This window comes from Limulus polyphemus, unplaced genomic scaffold (genome assembly GCF_000517525.1).
Source record: "Limulus polyphemus unplaced genomic scaffold, Limulus_polyphemus-2.1.2 Scaffold2104, whole genome shotgun sequence".
Taxonomy (NCBI): domain Eukaryota; kingdom Metazoa; phylum Arthropoda; class Merostomata; order Xiphosura; family Limulidae; genus Limulus; species Limulus polyphemus.
In genome coordinates, this window is record NW_013667714.1 from 144,477 (window position 1) to 166,430 (window position 21,954).

The 21,954-nt window shown below is 30.6% G+C and overlaps 2 protein-coding genes across 3 annotated transcripts in view; one reads left to right on the forward strand and one right to left on the reverse strand.

Moving 5' to 3' along the window:
- LOC106465964 overlaps positions 1 to 16,295 on the forward strand; it is a 95,901-nt gene extending 79,606 nt beyond the window's left edge. The window contains exons 16-22 of the mRNA XM_022393930.1: positions 766 to 1,046; positions 1,496 to 1,836; positions 2,443 to 2,504; positions 3,823 to 4,034; positions 9,016 to 9,054; positions 9,407 to 9,555; positions 10,555 to 16,295. Coding sequence (XP_022249638.1) covers positions 766 to 1,046; positions 1,496 to 1,836; positions 2,443 to 2,504; positions 3,823 to 4,034; positions 9,016 to 9,054; positions 9,407 to 9,555; positions 10,555 to 11,016 — 1,546 coding nt within the window. The 3' untranslated portion in view covers positions 11,017 to 16,295. The remainder of the gene's footprint in view (positions 1 to 765; positions 1,047 to 1,495; positions 1,837 to 2,442; positions 2,505 to 3,822; positions 4,035 to 9,015; positions 9,055 to 9,406; positions 9,556 to 10,554) is intronic.
- A 1,063-nt stretch (positions 16,296 to 17,358) lies between these two features.
- The window catches only part of LOC106465968 (fizzy-related protein homolog), a 21,418-nt gene continuing 16,822 nt past the window's right edge, over positions 17,359 to 21,954 (reverse strand). For both annotated transcript variants that reach the window (XM_013926215.2, XM_022393931.1), the window contains exon 13: positions 17,359 to 17,835. In XM_013926215.2, the coding sequence (XP_013781669.1) occupies positions 17,794 to 17,835 (42 nt within the window). In that variant the 3' untranslated portion in view covers positions 17,359 to 17,793. The remainder of the gene's footprint in view (positions 17,836 to 21,954) is intronic.

Here is a 21,954-nt window from a genome sequence, read left to right on the forward strand (position 1 = left end):
CAATATTCCTGTCAATGTCAAATTCTCACAAAAACCTAGCCCTAAATTAAAATCGTTACTAAACAAAAATTATTTAGAATCACACAATACCAACGTCATTTATAAAATAACATGCAATAACTGTCCAGAATTCTACATTGGAGAAACAGGAAGAAAATTGGAAACCAGATTGACAGAACACAATAAAAACCGTCCCATGTTTTTCACCATTGCAACCCAAAAAACCATAGTATATCTATTAAAAACACAGTCAGTTTAAACAAAGAACCCAATATAAACACACGAAAAATCAAGGAATCCGTCTTAATTGAACAAACCAACACCCCGAGGTGCCAAGATACCTCTTCTAAGTTCTGCAACAGTATCCAGTCATGTGACCTCTTTGTTCAATACTGTATATATATATATATCCGTGTCAGTGTAAATTATTGTACCTGATGATGACAAAACCTTGTCGAAACGTTGTACATTTGCTGTTATGTCAAACGTATATTAAAGTTTTTCTTCATTACCCATTCAAGCCGTCTCCAACCATTACTCGTCATCGATTTTAACTTTTTTTGTTTTTGTTACTAATACTGTTTAAAAAAGGAATTTAAAAGGTTCTTATACAATACATTTGACTTACAATATTGCATATGGAATATCTTCAATATAATGATTTTAGTGTTTATAATTTTATTAGTGTAGAAGTAATCAAAATAATGATCATTTTAAAACTTAATGACTGGGAAAATCTAAGAAAATATTTTATTTGTGTTTCAGATGGCTAGCAGATTACAAACAACCATCACTGGATCCCAGTCAAAGCATCAGTAATGTGAGTGGGTGGCGAGAAGATGGAGTAACTACACTGAAGTTCAGTAGAAAGCGATATACTGGAGACCTAGATCGAGATCTTCATTTTACAGACAATGAGTGCTTATTTATGTTCTTTCCTGTTCATGGAGGTGTTTTTAATGCTGTTAACAAGAAGATAAGACAACATGAGTCAACCCCTAGGATCTCTGAGAAAAAAGTTTGCATCAAAAGTTGCAACTCAGAACGTAATTACCTTAAGTGTCATTCAGAAACAGTTAAAGGATGCTGCTTTTTTTCAGCAAAAAAAATAATGTGAATATTTAATTTTTGCAATACATCTAATAAAATTTGTCCAAATCACAACTTTTTGTATCAGTATGTTATAAATTTATAGTGAGAATGTTGGAATGTTGTTACTATAAGTACTGAGTATTCTAGAAAGCATCTTTTTGAAATCTGATATCATTATGAGACATTCAGTAAGATATTGAGCCAAAAAAATGACATTGTAAAATTAATAGATATTTCATACATACTTTTTTTCTCATTAAACTATTATTTTTAGTTTAATTAGAGTTATAATGTTTGTATAAAATAGAAATGTTTTGTCATAAACTGTATTTAACTTGCAATAGCTTAGTTTAAGAAATATTTTGCACATTTATAAAATGTTCATAATTTTTGTTTTTGACAGGTGATGAAGTAGCTGTTACAATTACAACTCCAAAGCCTACAACACTTCCAAAGCCTATATCTAAGTTACCAAAAATCAGAAGACCAGTTCTTCATTTTCCTGCCTTTAGAACTCCAAATACTCCCTTAAAGCAAACTACCACCCCAGCCACCAGTGCTGTTGCTAGTACAACAACAAGTACAATAACAACGGTATCAACTCAGCCTTCTACAACAGCAAAACCCACTTTACAGAAAATGAAATACACAGTAGAAGTTAAGCTTCCATTAAGCTGGAATTTAGAACTAAAGAAGAAAGATTCAACAGAATATCGTACTTTACAGAAGCAAATATTAGAAAATGTAAGTCAGATGTAAATTTCAACATTCTTGTTGTAAACAATTGAGTTAACCTAGTATTTTAAAAGTAGAATTTGCTCCATGGATAATGGGCAGTTACATGTAAGAGACAAATGCATTTTTTGTGAGATTTAATTAATTTGCTTTGTTTGTGGTTAGCTCAACCTAATTGCCAAAAAATTAGGTAATAGGTTTGTTAAGCACAAAGCTACACAATGGGCTATCTGTGCTCTGCCCACCACGGCTATCGAAACCCAGTTTCTAGAGTTGTAAGTCTGCAGACATACCACTGTGCCACTGAGGGGCTAGATAATAGGAATTAGCCATACAGAATTCAATCTTGTAGTTCTGTATACTTTTCATGCATGATAAATGGTCTAAATATTGTTATAACAATCCCATCACGATATTTGTGTAACACAATGTGGCATCTCAGATATGATTTGATAATTTTCGTCTTGAGGATTATGTTTTAAACTTCTGCATCAAAACCATTACTGAATGTTTTTGTGTTTTTTATTTGAAAGCACACAAAATATTATTTTAGGTAACTAATATATTATGATGTACAGATTATTGTTTATCAAATTATATATTTTTTTTCTCTAGATGAATGCAACTTTAACTTCAGTTGAAGGATTTGAAGGTGTAGAAGTAACTGAACTTGTCAAGTATGATTATGTTTAATATGTTTGTATTAATAATAATATATATTTTTGGTAATCATTATTTTTCAAAAAATAAATAATAGCATAGGTGGATCTAGTGGGCATCTGCCTCACCTTCAGGAAAAAATAAAATAAAAGGAATAAGTTATTGTGTCGATTCTGTTATCTTCAACATATCATTTTAGTCATACTCATATTTTGTTTACTCAGATCATATATGTATAATTAAATAAGAAAAGGGAATTCTTAATTTTAGGGTAATTTTAGTGCCACCTGAATCATAAGATTCATTTTCACAAATTATTTTTTTATAAGTTCTGAATTTTATTAATATATTGTCAGACATATGCTTGAATTGCTTTTGATATGCCACTAATAAAAGTTATATAAAATAAATTTGAAGGAAAGCAGTTTTGCATTTAATGTATCTATTATGACATAAATGTATACTTTGTTCTCTCCAGTGGTGAATATTGTAGTTGTTTTATTAAGAAAGGAATATGTTTGTTGAAAATAAAGATTAAAATTCCATTAAAAACATTAATCGAGTGCTCCCACATAGTATGTGCTGAATGTTCTAAAACTACTACTATAAGGGTGCCAGCAGAAAAAAAATTAGGGGAGTAACTCAAGTTTGAGAAAATCATAAAATCGAAATACAAATACCTTATGATTTTCCAATAACATAGAAAAATAATTTTACATATCTAGTAATTTTTTTTCTTTTTGAAAATCCAGGGGGGTCAAGCGACCCTCTTGCCCCTTCTTGCGGGCCCCCATGACTACTACTGTTATTTACAGCAAAATGAATGATTATTATATCCATAGCTTTTCACATAAAAAACAAAACTTTTTTTTCACTAAATTTGGCTTTTAACCATCTTTTGCTAAAATTTTTAATTTAGTTCTGAGCTTGTATTTTACTGCTTTTCAGAACCTCATTAGAATATTTTTATTTCTTCTGAAACAACTTACTTGCACACTTTCATATGATTACTGCCACTACTGAGCTATCACAGAGCTTAAAATCATTACTGTAAGTAACTGAAGCAACTAAAACCACTTATATAGATCCATATTAATTTGTAGACTTATTTTTTCTGATTAGGAATTTAAGTATCATTTTGATGCTTATTTTTACTTATCAGCTTAGCAGTAATTTTAGATATGACATAATAATGTTTTATTTTGTCTGCTTTCATTTTTTTATGAAATCTGAATGAAAAAAATAATATTAGCTAGTTACTTCAGTTTTTTTTAACCTGCTAAAGACATGTCTATACATATTTTGAAATATAGAAGGAAGTTTTTTTTTTCATAGAGCTAAAGGAGATCATGGTGTTATTGCACAAATGAATGTTATTATTATGGATAAACCTCTGCTAAAGGAAAGTCATCAAGTTGAAGATAATGATTACAGTGTTCATGTTATGAAAGAACTATCAATGAAGCTGAATGAAACAATAAAGAAAGGATATATTGGTTCACTTCAAGTTGATCCAGCATATCTTAAAATTCAGCCTGCTTCAAGAGGTGAGATATTTAATCTTAAGTTTTTCTTCTTTTTTTTTAAAGAAGAAGAGATGCATGTATGTGTGAGTATAGACTACAGAGGGTTGAGTATGTTATATTAAAACAATTTTTAATAAGCAAATCAGCAAATGATATGGCAACCATAACTGATATAAAGCAGAACGTATCAGAACTACATTTTGATGTTATCTGTTGTTTTGTTTGTAGTGTGATGCCACCAAGAATATCCTACTTTATGAAAAGGTATGTAACAACCCTTTATGGCACAAAACATTCATACACACAGATCATAAAGATGTGTTCAGATTAGGGATTAAAAATTTCCAAGAAGTGGATTTCCCTCGTACTTAATAGCATTGGAATACAAGGAATATACATAAACTCGAGTACTAGAACAGCCCAGAAAGAGACCTGCAGCAAATTGTACCCCAGTTATGATAGGCAAAGTGTGACAGATGAGAATTCACATGGTATTGGACATCAAAGTAATACAGATCTACTTGGGGTACCAGGACCATCTAGAAAGAGACCCAACAAGTCGAACTGCAACCATGTGTGAAAATCTGCAAACACAAAAGCCATCCACACGTCTGAAAAAGGATGTCTGTCTGTAAAAGTGACACAAGTCACATGTAAAAGCTTTGCTTTCATGATATATTCAAGAAGGGAAGACCAATGGTAGAAAACTGTATGAATGATACTTAACCATACCAAAATGGCAGTACGTTGTGGCAGTCAATGAGATTTATATGTACCATGGTTACTGTAACAAGTCTTGTGTCATTTTCTACTGGTCAATCGGTGAAGTAAATTTAAGAAAGTAGCACACAGCATTTCAAGAAAAGTTTCTGAAGGGATTCAAGATAATCACTGGATACTTCACCAGAAGTAAGTCAGGGATCAACAGAGTGGCTACAAAGGTTTAGGTGAACTTTGCTTACTATCAGACCAATGTTCTAGACCCTTTATGTTACACTGCAATACCAGCTTTGTATAAAAATGAGGCCAACATATAGGAGTTCTGACATTTTTTTTCTTCTAAATTTAAATCAATAATTTTTAAAAACTGCGTAGAATCTTTTTTTAATCAACAAAAGAGGGCAAATTTGGTGACATTTTTTTCTCTATAACCAAGAAAGAATAAGCATTTGGTTTGAATTTGTGTTTTATTCACAAAAAATAAAAATAAATGCTTAAATACAAATAAAGTATAGCTGACTACTCTTTCAGTCTGAAAAATGATTTGGTTTTGCCAATAGTTTGCTATGTTTTTACTTAAAAAGACATTCTTAAACACCAAGTGTTTCAGATGACTACTTTCTCAGTTTCAAAATAATTACAAGTAACTTACAAAAGTGTATTGGTCTTTTTTGCCACCAGTTTGTATTGTCTTTAAAAAACATTCTTAAACATCAACCAAATATTTTAAGATGGGCACTCTCTCAGAAAATGTTTAAGTACAACTAATTAAAAGCTTTCAGAGAAAAAATTCTGGTTTTACTACCAGTTGTGTTGTCTTTTGGTTGGTTAGTAAAAGAAGGCATAAAAAACAGTTTACTACAATAATTTGATCACCGTTATCATATATCATCATATGATGCTTAAGTATATTTTTTGACATTTTACTGCAGTCTGGCATTTGAATGTAGTGCATTTTACTGAAGGAATGTTCTACTGCTGTTCTTTCAACCATAATGCAGAGTAGAATTAACGCTGCTGTTGAAAGAGCTGGGTGTCTGATTGTGTCACCCTTCCAAATTCTCACTGTTGTGAGTTCTGGTTGTCTGAAGAGAGTTCTGCTAGGTATTGACTGAATCCTGAGTGCAGAGCTTCAGTTATTACATCTTCCACAAGGGAAAAACCTTTCCTTGTATTTGTCACTACTCTGAATTGATACCAGGAAAGGATCAAACACTCTTGTTTGCATCCATAGCTTCTTTACAGTGGTAGACACATTCATTTCAGTTGTTCATTTCCATTTTTCACTCAGGGATACAGAGAATACATTATTGGATTGCCTCACATAAGCAGCATCTTTAGATAACAACATTCCTAAAATTACATTGCACTTTTCTTTTGTACAACCTCTGTGCTCTGTTCTTGACAAATGGAAAATTATACTTCCATAATGTAGTACATTTCGTGTATATCTCTCTTTCTCCAACTCTTTCTGTAAATTTAAAACCACTTCAAGCTTTTCTTTCAGAAACACAAGCTTGGTGTAGAGCATTTGTTACTCTTGGTGAGTGAAAATTATTTCTTTAATGTAGGATGTCTTTCTGTTCAGGGCAATCTCCCTCTTTAAGTGAGCAGTCAGGCTAGCCTGCATGGGTACAACAATGTGTAGACTCTCAAAGAAACTGAATCATCTAGTAGGAAAAATAGCTGGAGTTTCATTACATTTTCAATTCCAACTTTAGCACACTCTTCATTGCACAGTTGTTCTAATTTGTAGGAATATTTAAACACGACAACAAATTTGATAACCACTTTTCTAACATTTGACATCACAGAGCAACTAAAGACAGCTTCAAAAGAAACATGAATTAAATGCACCATATCTTTGACTTGCAGGAGTTTATTGATATGTATGTCATTCACCATCTTTTGCATGTACTGTGCAGAGTCAGATACAATAGTAATAACTTTAAAGCAATTCTTTTCATATTGCTGTAATGATTTTGCAAAAGCCAAAGCAATGCTGACACTGTTTGAAACAGCAACATTAGAAACATCTGATGCAATTTTACGATTCCCTTTTACAATGGTATAATATGACATCGGCTTTCCAAGTACATCTGAGGACTCATTAACAATCAGACATACTTTTTTACCTCTTACTTGCTCTTTTATTACTGTCTCAAGTTTCAAAAGACTTTAGGCAGGTATTTTTCTTACAAAGTAGCATACTTTGGCATTGTTCTAGTTGCTGAGCATTTCTTCATAAACTCTCCAACTCAAAACAGCTTTGGAAAGTGCTTCAAGAAATGACAGAATTTCACTCTGACCTTCTGCCTCGTTTTTTCCTCTGCCTGAGCTGTATTTCCATTAAAATTGGTTGCACTATTGTAGGACTCCTTAATTTTTCAGTTTCTTGTTTTAGAGAAATATGATGTGCATTACAAAGGTACTTATTTATCCTGCTATATTGTTTGTCTGTCACATGATATTTTTAATGCACAGATTTAGGCCCAGTTCCACTGTCTCCACATAAGACCTTGAAATCAGGATATCCTTTTACCCATCAACAGGTACTTTGCATTTTCTGCCCATTATTGAAGAATTGAACTTACTATTATTAAAAAAATTATTGTTCAGAAATCAAATGAAATATACTTTGTTAATGGCAACTGACCCTTTACCTACTGCACTACTACACCGAACCATTGTCTACATACATTTTCTTTCATTTTCTCTAGTCTCTCAAATGTACTTGTGTTTTTTCTCAATCTTCTGCTGTTGTTTCTTATCTCTCATTTCTCTGTTTCAATTCCATTAGTATTATTTTGTAGTGGAGTTGCAGATATTAACTTCATTACAAAACATATGGAAAAAACCATACGTTCTGATATGCCATTTTACAAGGAGAAAAAATTGACTGTAGCATCTATACTGGGGAGTAAACTTACCCTCATCACTTCCATCTCTTTACTGTTGCATTCACAGAAAAATGTGCAAGCATTTATTCATGTACAGTCTTCTGCATATCTGGGTCTAACTGAAAGTCAGAAAAAAACATTCAAGGGAGGAGGGGGTAATTGGGTAAAATCTTAAAAATCAGAATCTCTACCAGCAGGATACGAGTTCAATAAGATATGGCTTCCAGTCGTACTTCCTATTCAACTGTCACATACCTTGAGTAACTGAGGAAAGAAACAGATATTCATGCTGTTTAAGACACCAGATGCATCACCAGTACATTTCTGTTCAATCGGACTGTGGAAATTAGTGCTGGAAATCCATTGTTTTTGTACACAAAATGGATTATGGAATGGTGTGCTTTTGACACGACAGCCTTATGATGAAGCCTTTTGCGATATAAACTAAGCTTCAGGGCTACTGCCAAGATGCATGGTCATCAACATGGACTCTAACCATGTGGTGAGGCTCCAATCCAAAATGATTTTAATACAACTTACTCAACCCTGGAATGTTTTGGTTAGATACTTTCCTAGGTAGCTTTATTTACAACCTTTTTCCATGATTAGAAAAATATAAAAGTTTAGATCTTTCTAAGTACAAAAAATACTTAAGATTATCTCTAACTAAAATTGTGACTGAAGAGTGGTGCACTAAAACACGGGGTCCACTTTTTATATTATGAAAAATATAAAAATTAAGAATAAGATTATAGGATAAAAAAGGTTGAAGATTTTTTTTTTCTCTCCATCTGTCTGTACATGATTCTTTATCATCTAAGTAGATTCCCTCACAAAATAACGTTAATTATAAACTGAATAAACTTTAAAAGAAAGACAATACCATGCAACAAAATTTATAGTCTTAACTTCATCAACTATTTGATAGAACTTCAGTTACACTCTTATTATAATTAATTCCCAAACAATGTTTTTTTTTTTCAAGTATGTGCTTATTGACAAAAAGAGTTTTATGTCTTCAAGCAATTGAATAATATGAATGTCACATTAATTTGCATACATCCTAATAAAAAACAAAGCAACGGTAATGGATTTTATTGATGCCGAGTAAGAAAAAATGAAACTTGTGCAAAGTGTGTATATGTTTTGATGCCAAATACTGAAGTTATTTGTAGGTGAAGTTTGGTATTTTGAGAACTGGATCATAAACTAATTTTAGTTTTCATATTTCAGATCTGTTGATTTAACTCATTGATGGGCAAATTGCACATCAACATTTTACGGAACATTGTCATTGTATGTTAATATACATGTTAGCAGAGCAAACTGTATAATCTCATGTACATTTAAAATAACAGTAGTAATAATTACTTATCTTTCAGTTCAAGAGTCAGATCCCAGTGAAGTTCCATTTGGACGAGGTATAGTATCTTTTTTTCTAATGTTATTTTTTATATTAAGTACAAAATATAACTATAACTTTGATCCTTAATATTATTGATGTTTCTACTACTATATATTATATTCTTAATATCTGCTATCAAGTGATAACAGTTACTAGCTGCTTGAGTATGTTTCTGTAACAACATTTTATAATTCAGTTAAAATTCATTAACCTCAATCATTTACATTTTTTACTACAAACAGCATGTATACTGTGTGTATGTTTATATAAACTGAATAAGTATTGAAACTTAACCATAACATACAATTTATGTAAAAGGCTACATATAAATAACAATTGATATGGAAAAAGAAATATCTCTTCACCAGCAACAACAAATTCAGACTCTTCAGGTGATAGTAACACCAAAGTTTACATCATCATAGGAGGTATTGCAGCCCTTGTTCTTCTAGTTGCCATTCAAGCCAGCTGTATGATATATAGAGATAGAAGAAATCGCCAAACTTCCCATGTGAAGGTTTGCATTTCAGATTTTTTGATACATTTGCTTTGCTAGCTTGATTTATAATATTCTTTACTCATACATTGGTATCAAACCCATGTGATCTAACCCTTTCTATCAGATGTAATTCATAATGATCAGGAGATTCATTAGGAAAGGACTAATTATTATTAGAGCTTGATTAAAAAAAGGTAAATTACTCCTCACTGCTGATTATCCTTTGGGAAAGTAAAATTATCTAGCAAGTAAAATAGAGTAAAATCCCTGTAGGCTAGATTACATAAAACACAATAAAAGAACAGTCAGTAATGAATAACTAAAACTATTATGATATAAGTTCTTTTAGAAATTATTTATCAAATGAATATTCACAGAACTCAACAAGGAAGCTCAACCAAGATTCAGTAACTAAAGGAAAAATAGAAAAGTCATGCACGTGGAGCTATTTTAGATGCTATTCATTAACCTAAAATATACATTAACACTTTATTATTAGTAAAAATGTGATCAAAAGTAAGTGATTTAATGAAACCTGGAGAAGAATTAAACTAAAGTTAGTCAAAATTCAAGCTATATTGTGTAGAGTTAATGTTAATGATAGTAGGTGCCGATCTCCAAGTAAATATTATATGGTAAGAAGACCTTGGTATATCCTTATTGCTAGAAGATTACTGAGACTGTACACAATTTATGCAATGGATTGGTCAAGGCAGTAAATAATAATGTGTTTATAATTAGGAAAATAGTTTTGTAGCAGAAAAAGAAAAATCAATAATTCGGTAGTCTGAGGATCAATAATTATAAATATTTTATGTATTGGAACAATTGAAAAATGTGATTATTAGAAGATGAAAATATAGGTTTGTAAGAAGATTTACAACTTGTATATTTGAAAATGTGCACTATCATGTGAATGATGCAAGTAAAACTGTTAATTTACAAAAAAAATTACTCTAAGAAATATTCCTAGTAGATTTTGTTGTTATAACTCCTTTTTTTTGCCAATTTTTCTAGGAAAAACTGATCAATTCTCACTGGAAGGACTATGCTACAGCCAGCAGTAATTACAGCTATGAAAACTTTGGAATGCAGGAGGAAGATGGTAAGGTCAGCAAACATCCTGTTGGATCTGTATCTAATGGAAGTGCTGTTTCAAAGAAGAGTGCAGTATCCCATCCTAGTGCCAATGGTAAAAGCAATGGTCGCTCTGGAAATTTCCGGCCTCTTCCACCAGCTGGACAAAGTCACACTTTAGAGCGAATGTCATCTCGTCATAGTGATGGATTCTCTAACATGTCTGGGTACTCCAATGCCTATGCCACTCATGATAGATCACTGAGATCTGCTTCAAGTACATTGAGGGCTCAACAAGAGCTGCAACCAGACTTTTATTTCATGCCACATCAGCGACGATACTCAGGAGAAGTTGTACGGGTTTTTGTTGATTATAATAATCCAGAGTATACTGGGAAGTGAAAAAATTTACATGTGCCGAACTTTATTTAACAATGATTTTTTTATATTTTCTATACCATTTAAATACCTTAACCCATTTATACCATCTAGAAAATAAAGTAGTGACTGGGAAGAATCTCCTCTAGACTCAATCAAGTGTTTAACTACCATTGCTATTATTTTGCATCTCACCTGTTCTGTTACTGTAAAGCACTCAAGAGTTATTTCCCAATCGAATGTATAACAGATTGGTTACCCACATGTAAAATGTACTTGTATATAGTCATGGCTTTATAACCAGCTACAAAGCTGTAAGGCTTAATACAAATACAAAACAGACATTATATTTTTTGTGAGAATCTCTACTTCAAGATTATGAGTATAGTTAATCCTTGTCTCTGTTCATATTTTATTACAATAGAGTAAATTCGTAATAAATAGTTCTGTATATTATAATGTAAAAACTTGGTCTGAGTTGCATAGGATAATATCCTTTGAATTTCAAATAGTTGGGACTCAACACTGTAACTGGAGATTAATTTTTTATGTCTATAGACATTATATACATATATATAAACAGCATATATAAATAGTTTACTTTCAAAATATAATTATTATTTTCATGAAATAACTCACACTAGAAGTCTTAGAATAGCTGTGGGATAATAAGAAATATTCTAAGGTCAAATAATATATACATTTCTGTTCACTACCAAAACGGAATAAAATTTAGGCTAAAATATCATTATAAGGTTACTTTCATAACACTTTGCATTAAAAAATATATTATACTTTTTCCAAACACTTAAAAAAAATTCCCACACTGAATACTTATAATTACTAGGGTAAGCTCTGGAAATAAAGGTGCGTAGGACTTGTATCTTGTATATTTATGCTAACAATACACTAGTCTGTATGTACATACTCAAAATAATTTTTACTAGCAAGTGTTGTGACAAATGACGAAGCAAGAACAATTCCACAAACAACCTGGAATCTTCCAACCAATAAGCCACTGCATAAAAGCCTTTTAGTGTCGATTTTTTTTTTCATACTAGTTGTAATTAAAAACCATGACTAACATATTTACAAAAGGGATGATAATTTAAAGGGTAATTATATTTTTTGGAGGAGGTTTCATATCTGTGATAGTACAATATACTTTTTGCTGTAGAGATTTATGAGATGGTTTGTTTAAAATTACTCAAAGTACTATATCATGTAAAATATACATCATAATCTAGGTGATGAAATATTTAAAACAATTTTGGATCCTTTTGTGAAATTATTGTTCATTTACATTACTCTGTTGCTTTTAGGAATGACAAAAGCTGACGAGTGTTTGAAACTTTATACTTTGAGACTTTCAATCTGTTTTTATGTTCATGTTATATTAGCTGATGCATTTTTGTATGTGAAAAAATAAAATGTAAGCACAAATGTCACTGGCATTGTTGTATCAAATTCAAAGCAGCCAACTCTATATCCAGGTGTATATTTAATCAGTTTAGTATGATATGTCTGACAAAAAATTGAGTATAATAGTATGTACTTTTAAGGATTTTTTTATTTAAGGTAATTTTATTGCAAAAAGCCTAAGTATCTGTGGCTACTACCCTTATGAGCAGTTATTGAGAAGGATGTTCGCAAGCTAGTGTTATAAAAAGAAGTATTACAATGAGGATAATGTTATGACATTTGAACAACAGCATGAAAGGTAGTAATATCCATAACTGCTGCCTGAAAAATGGAGTAAATGAACTATAGCTATCTAGATGAGGCAGTCGTTTTAAGCACTTAGAAATATTTTTCATTACACCCATGAGTACAAGTGCTTTATTTTTGTACAACTTGTAATCAGCTGGAGTGTGTGTATATATATAAATATATATTTTTTCATACAAGTAATATGAGTTTCGAGATTAATAAACTAGATCATCATAAAGCTATAATTGCTTATTTGATGAATTTGTTAGCTTCTCTGAGATGGTTTTGCTGTCTTTGCATAATTTTGCCACTTATATACTTCAAGGGTCATTTAGTAAGTCATCCTTACTTGGAACAATACTTTTCAATTTTGTTTTCATTATTATGTAATAGATTAAACCTATTTGTAGATATTGTTTTAGCTTGATAAAGAGATTGTTGTTACTGACAGTAAAAAAACAAAACCACCAAAACTGAATACTTTCTCTTGTATGGTGTATCAAAGTTGTTTCTATTTGTGATATCAAAATAAAAGCATCAACTTGCCAATTATATTCAAATTCAGAATTTGGTTGAATATATAATAAGTATTCAGTGTTCATAAATTGCCATTTTGTGTTATAGTTCAGTAATATATTGCTGGGGATTGGTTAAATTTTGTTGTTCAAGTAGGGTATTCATGCGAGTTGTTTCCCATCATTTTATGTTTTGATATTCATTTAGCTGTTGATCAAATTTCAGTTGCCATATTGGAAAAAATATATTCTGTCTCTTGAAAGAAATAAAGATAAGACATAAAAGTGAATGCATAACTTGGAACAACTTGACCTTCCTTATTTCTGGACAGTGGAATCTTATGGTTTATTTTAAAACTAGTAAAGAGAGAACTCATCTTTAATTGAGACAAAATTTATGGCTAAATATAATGGAATTTTAAATCATATGTTTTTCCAAAACTGTTGTACAGTGCTTGGCATAAATTTCAAATATTTTTGGCTTCTTGACTTCATGAAGAATTACTTGACTATAGGGAAATATTTTTGGCTTCTTGACGTCATGAAGAATTACTTGACTATAGGGAAATATTTTTGGCTTCTTGACTTCATGAAGAATTACTTGACTATAGGGAAATATTTTTGGCTTCTTGACTTCATGAAGAATTACTTAACTATAGGGAAATGTTTTTGGCTTCTTGACTTCATGAAGAATTACTTGACTATAGGGAAATATTTTTGGCTTCTTGACTTCATGAAGAATTACTTGACTATAGGGAAATGTTTTTGGCTTCTTGACGTCATGAAGAATTACTTGACTATAGGGAAATGTTTTTGGCTTCTTGACTTCATGAAGAATTACTTGACTATAGGAAAATATTTTGGACTTCTTGAAGAATTACTTGACTGTAGGGAAATGTTTTTGCAGTAAACAATGGTGGTGACAAATGTACAATTTAGACTTGCTCCTCTTTTCCTTTTTTGCTGTCCCTTCTTGAAGTTGTTCCACTATAACAATACTTGCATTTGGTCAGTTTTTAAATCCAACCTATCTGGACATGATGTTTACCTCTTTTTGTGGTTACCACTAACCCAAGATTGCGAGGATGTTTTAATTAAGATGTAGGCAGTACAGTAAGGTTTTAATTCTACAGTTAGCAAACTTATAGCCCTGTTTATCAGTAAAACCAGTACAGAAGTCGTTTTTTATTGTTAGGGATGAATAATGGTTTGTTCTAAAATTTTGTTCCTTGTGTGATACTGTTGGATAAAGATTAAAATATATACATTTATTATGCATAATAAGAGCATTAACACGAACACTGGATATAGCATTGCCTGACTGATTAATAATTTCAGAATATTTTCAGGCATTGTTAATTGTTAAGATGAAGAGGAATGGCACTGTACTTGAAAATACCTGTTGTTCCTCATGAGGCACAATAACATTTTAATCTCTAAAAGAGGGTTGAAAATCATCTTGGTTAAATTTTAAATTGACTTTCAGTTCAAATATTATCATATAATAGACATCATGATAAAAGTATGTTATGAAAGTGTGTATTTATAGGCAAGTTGAAGGATAGTTGTAAATTTACTTGGCAAAGTACATGTGAATCTAATTATGTTAACTTGGCATTAGTCCCATGAGATGAATTATGAAATTTAGTTTATTAGTAAAGAAACATCATAAGCTTGCATTATTATACTCCAACTCAAAATCATTCCTCTTCCTTTAATCTTACTTTCATTTATCACACCGTTTTATTAAACAAGGATGAATGCTAGTTAATTAGTAATTAATTAATAACTCTAATCTTACTGTCTGGATTTTTAATTATTTTATCACTCCTTTTTATTATAAGATTAATATTTTTTGGTTTAGATCTGTATGAACTGAGACCCTCAAGCCACACTTTTATAAGCCATTTATTATTAGTGTTCCAGTCAGGAGTTCTTGAGTTTAGATGAGACCATTGATTTTAATGGATTAGTTAATTTCTTATAGCTGTGTATGCAATAGAGTATTAAAGACAAAATTCAATTATCAGCTCTTTAGCCAGTATATTGTTATCTTGTAATACTTCTGTATTTACAAGGTTTAGCAATTAGATGTGCGTGTACACATTCCATAACTGCTGAACAAATGTGTACCAAAAATTTTAACACATGTAGGGGGCATTTATGAAATATGCAGTGCAACAACTTGAAAATAATTCTATCTTTGATGCACAGTAGGGTGATGACCAAAAAGAAGTTAAACCAAATAGTTTAGATTTCTTTAAACTCTCAATATTTTCCTGCCTACAGGAATGGAAAAAAAAATGAAGCAACTTCAGTACAATGTCAAATACATATGAAAAATATACATTCTTATGTAGAATTTTCAAACCTGTAGGTTGAAACATCATATACTATACAATACGGATACATGGCGATAGTGTATCAGTTAAATTAGTTTTAATCAAATCTTTGGGTATTTCATAAATGGGAAATGAACTAACTTTTCATCACTAACATGTTTGTTAATATACTCTGCTCCTCAAATATTTGAGTATAGGTTATGAGGTGTAATACTTATTTAAAAAAAGCTATATGAGAATCAGGTTGATGAGAAACTGACAATATTATATTTGAAAAGTAGAATTACAAACGTATGGTTGAAATTAATAGTTAAAAGCAGCTCAAAACTGTTAGTCACAAAGATTTTAAGGAATATTTTTAAAACAGTGAAATTGTTAGTAAACTGGAAACAGGAAGTGAGAGAAACAATTGTCAAGTTAAGATCAATTCTTTAAAATAAAAACAGTTTTACATAACTATATATATATTTTAAAATAATTACTTCCATCAGCTACTTCAACAAGTTCATTTTGTTATTCAACAAAGAAATAGCATTATTACAAAACCAAGTTGTATGTAATTAACAACATTGTTGCTCAAAGATAACTTTAAAGGTTCTACCTATTATTTCAAATGTACCTTAATGTCAAATAAAGTCTACCTTCAAGTGTGTATGTGATATTCAATGTTCATTTGATATACCACACAAATCTAACTAAAGGTATAATTTGTTTTAAAATACTTTGTTAAATAAACAACAGTAAATAATCACTATAGTTTAAAAACATAATTTTTTAGAAAATCTAACGTATGAAAATGGATTAAATTTTTATTTCCTTTCTTACTACTGGGTTTCTCCGAGGCATGTAACATTCCAAATAACAGCACAACAGTGAAAAGGTAACTAATTTCACAATACAGAATATTTAAAACTTGTTTATTACTATGAAAATTCATCAGTTTTTCTAACCACATAATAGTAAGAGGTGAACGTTTTTTTTATTAAGTATAGTACTTTGACACTATTTTCAAAATATATGACCAAACATTTTATTTTATATAAATCTTTATGCCAATTTTCTCAGAAAAGCCTGGTGAAATGATTTTCCAACCACTGGTACAAAGCTATACTTTTTACTTCTTCAGAAAAACTTTGTGTTTCATTTATAAAGCTAAAAATCTATTTCAGCATTTCACTGAAAAATGGGAAATGGGGTTTTACAAATCATTTACGATAGTGTGTAGGTCCTACCACTATTCTTTAACTGCTGAAGTGAGAAATGACATAGATGCAATGTAACCCAGTATCACAGCAGGTTATAAAATCAGGTACTAGTGGGTTTAAACCCCACCTAGTCCATTACCACTTCTTTAAAAAACCAGTAACTTTCCTAAGATCTATGAAAGAAGTTGAGTCACTAGAGCACTACCTGTTTTTTTTTACTCCTTAAAAGACTGACTAAATTTTTTTATTTCTCAAAACATTTTATTTCAGGATATGTTAATGATGTAGCTCTATTTGAATGTGTTATCATTACTACATAGTTTAGTAGATTAACATCATCACGTTTTACATATAAAAACAAAAGCCCTACTACAAACAATCAAAACTATTACCATTTTTGTAGTATATAATGCCTTATTCTGGCAAAAGCATCAATGATCTACTAACCAGTAGATTTTATCAGTCTTACTGAGATGTAATGTCTCACAAAATACCACTGTTTTTCTTTTAAATTCAACCCATTTTTTACTATGTAACTTTACACATTGTAAGACTGCATCTTACTTTGGTAAAAGATTAAGCAGGAAAACAGAGTAACACTCATTTTGAAAATTTTATTCACCATTGTTGAAGAAAGAGAGCCAGATTACAGAACTGTGCATTCTGTATAGTAACATAGAAATAAACCTTCAGAGATAAAACAAAAAAGCAACTTACAGAATTTTTATATGCTAACATGATAATTAAGTTAAGAGGCATGACTGACATGAATCTAAACGTAAATAATGATCACAGTACAACAATATTTCTGGTGTCAATGCCAGAAGTAAACCTGCACTTATATTTATTTTCACTGCTTGTGAAAAGAAAAAGAAACCAAAACATAACAAAATAGCTCCTAGCAACAACATAAGATTTTTAATGTTTACATTTTTTGAAAGAGTTTGTCAAAAATGGGATGAAAATTTTGGTCCATGATATTTTACACTGAAGAAATACCTAATCACCAAATGCACATTACTCAGATAATCAGCGAATACTCGTAAACAAATTCAAGGCTGACTTGGCTTCCTGAAAGATAAACAAAAATATACTGAAATTCCCTTTATAAAGAAATCAGTAAAATATTTTACAAAAGTTTAAAATAAAAAACACTGTCTCTCTAGCATGCATTTACTCCCCAAAATATCTTGTGAACAAAAAATCATCAACATTTACTAATCCCACACTAAAGTGTTTGAAAAAAATTTTTTTTTTAATCCAGATCATGGTAAATGTTGATGAATAAGGTAAGTTTAAAAGAGGGAAAAACTAAATTTAGTCAAACTGTTGATTCTACTAAGCTTCATATTATTGTTCCTACGTGTATATGTATAACATAGAGAAAGAAGACAAGGCAGCACCAGGCCTCTCTTGAAGTATTCTCTGCCTTAATTCCATTTAACTTCATTATTAGCCTTTCCTTGATTATTTTGTTACAAGGAATACATTAATCTGGCTTGTTAAAAAAATAGCATTCTTTTAAGACTGTTATTAGTTCATATTTTGAGTGTTTATAAAAATCATTATATCCATTTTAAAGATTTAACAATAACTTATCAGAAGGGGGGTTATGTAGTATGTAGGAATTAAAACATAATTATATGAGAATTACTAAATGCTACTGTGTGAATGACATAATTTATCACATAAATTCTCAAGTTAAGATTTTAATTATGTCTTGAGAATATCAGCTAGAGAAGAAAAGAGGTGTTTGTCGGAGCAGGAAAATGCCATGTTATTTTTCCATAATTATAAATAATATGTATTTATTGATACATATTTAGGCAACTTTCATAATTTTTGTGGAAGTTTTCTGCATTTACTAAACTAGATCTGAAAGTTCATAAATGTGCACTTAGGCAAAGGGTACATACCCATTTGATAACCACAAAAGAGCATAAACTTGCTTCGTGCTGTTTCTGTATTATCACACCCCTATAAAGTATGTTATACACATGTTGAGAGGTGGTATAGAGATTTGTAGAAGTTACTATGATTTGGATATTAACTTCCCTTGAACAAGTATAATGGAAACAGTTACTGATGTAGGTAGTCTAGGATCATGGGATACCATACTACCACTTCTGCAGAGTGATGCAATCATTTCTATACTTTTCGAGCTTCAACATTATTCAGTTGTATGAAGCAGGCGAGTGACATTTACTACTGAATAAAAGTTATCATTTATCTTTCTTTCACATACACTTAATTAACTCTTTGCTGCATTTGTTTTATTCTTTTACAAAACACTCCCTGAATCTGCCACTTACTGCTGATCTTTAAACTTGCCAGTTATACATCACTAAACCTGAATAACACAGAACAATTTAAGTAGCATTTTGGAAGCTAGCTTGGGATTTGTTTTTGCAGTATTTTTTTAATATGCTTCTTTGTTCTATCAGGCTCTTGTTACTGTATATTTTGCAAACCCTGATGGTCAAAAGGGACTTTATGAGGCCACGGACAACTTGATAGTGAGATGAAACTGTGGCTTGAGTTAGGACATGATTTGACTATGAAGGGCCCTCTCCTAAACAAATTTTTGCCTGCCATGGAAAGATACATGTCTGTATACTCAACCAGTCCTTCAGGCCAAAAACAGGATTCATACACATCTAGAAAAGTGCTTGAAAAATGATTTCCAATACTAATGTTTTGTGAGTCAGTGAAAACTATTTTTTCCCTTAAATGTCTTTCATTACAAGTTTTAAATATCCATACCTTTTCTACACCAATTTAAGATACAAATTAAAAAAAAAAAGCGATGAAGAGTATAATAAGGTAAAGGAAAACATTTTTGACTCTTGTCAATTGATACATATAAACCAACCTATAAGTTATACTTAAATGTGGAGTCATTTTTTTTTGTAATGTGTTTTGAAACATTTTTTCTCATGCAAACATCAAAAGAATAAATTTTACACAGTTGAAAATTAGATATATACCAACATTGATAATGTAGATCCATTACCAACCAATATTTGACCATATTGGTAATACTAGATAATGGAAAATTCATCTGCTCAAGTATTAATAAAACTGATTCTTAAAAAACGAGGGAGTTTAGATAATGTGCACTGCACCATTCCTTAGAAACATGTAGTCAAAGTAAATATTGTAAAAATGCAAATCTCACAATCACACTAGTTGTAAATTAAAATTACATAGTTTAAATGTCATTGTTTTAAATTATTATATATATAAATATATATATACATCAGTTTGTGAGGTTTTGCACAAGGTACTCTAAAAAACTATTTATTACAGTCCTAATTAAGCAGATCCTTATTAAAGTCAAATCTATACTGAATATTTTTGTTTACATTTTGGTTTTTACTATTCATAATCAGTAGTAGTGAGAATGTGAAATGGGGAAATGTGTGTGAGCAGTGATATTGATGATAAAAGGCTGCATGTGTTAGGGTACAGTCAAATAAATAAAAACTGCAGAGAATTGGTGCAAAAATGGATAAGTGTCATTCCAAACAGTAGTAACTTGTAAATCCACAGTATAAAATATACATCATGGAATATTTATCAAACAAATATCACGCTAGATTTATAGTTTCTGATCAATATTTTGACATAGCCAATATGGGTGAGGCTGCACTGTCCAGCCAAATGTATATGGACAGTGTGTGTACCTTGTGTTTGTCATATTATGAGTTGGAAAGGGTTGATTAAGATTCTTATCCTGAGCTTCAAAACTTAAAAACACATTACATCTACCACTGAAACTCAAATTATTCAATTCCAATGGAGGATTAAAGACTGGCACAAATGATGATTTTAAGTTTTCACAATAAAGAACTTTAATACAACTGAAAATAAAATGTTTTCCTAACTGTAAAACAAAATTCCATGAATGTACTTCTGTCCTTCTCATTCATTTATTTCTAAATATCAAAATTAATCAGTTAAATTTAAATTTTCCTCACTCAACTATCCCCACAAGGTGCCACCAGTTCAAGTACTTCCTAATGTCAGACCTTTGGCATTATTTCCTGACAAGACTTAGTTTGTAAAACTTGCACTAACCTATATATACGTCTGGTGGAATAGAACACCTCTCTTTTTGCAGAGAAGATTCAAATGTATACTTTAAATTGTCATGATGTTATGAAGCCTTTTAACATATATTTAGCTTAATTATAATTAATGTTTCAGTTACAAATTTGAAATGATTTCCCTAAAACTTTTTGATAAGATTTTTCACATGCCATATTTATCAATCAAAGAAATTTCAGTTGTATTTTTCAGTTCTAACCAATAATTTGAAAAATGCTATATATTTCACACACTGCAACATGTACAGATATAATACATATATTCAGGATACTATCACAGTACATAAATTAAATACTAAATACCTCACTATCCTGAAGTGAATGTTTCATAGTTATTAAACGTTTCTGAAGCTCTATTTCAAAAAACAATATATCTGGTTGAGGTTATATGCTAATTCAGCCTTAGATGTTACTTTCTGTAGCAGGACTCAGTCAAAGAAGCTATCTATTGTTTCAAAGGGATAGTTGTATGTGTCCTACAAGTTAAATACAGTTTTATTGATTCATTCTTTTCACCTACATTCATCTTAGGTGAAAAAAGACAAATATGTCCCTTAACTCTCTCAATATGGGCTTGGTCAATTTGACTGATCATGTGACTTCTTTGTACTTGATTAAAGTCTTTATATATTTAATACTTTTAACTTTCAATATAGTGTATATCTTCACAAAATTTGGTAGTCTTTCAATTCACATACAAAAAATCATATTTTTTGGTGAAGTATTTTTAATAACATAAAATAAAGATTTGTCCATGAATATATTGAGTATTTGTTTTGAATAGTCCATGTGCAAAGTAATTTTTTGTTTAATTTAAAAATACTTTTTCTCATCTCAAAAATCTCAAATTTCCTTTGCGTAATCCCTAAAACCTCCTGAATACATTTCAAACGTTTTTACAGTAAAACATTATAGTTTATCTGTTATTTTCTCTATCCTCTCTCAAAAATGGGATTGGTCAGTTCCACCTACTTTGTATCCACCAAAAAAAAAATTTAAATAAACCTAAATTAGCCTTTTTTTCTTTCTAGAATGAGTTCAAATTGTAACATGAAACTACATTCGTTTATCCTAAATAGCT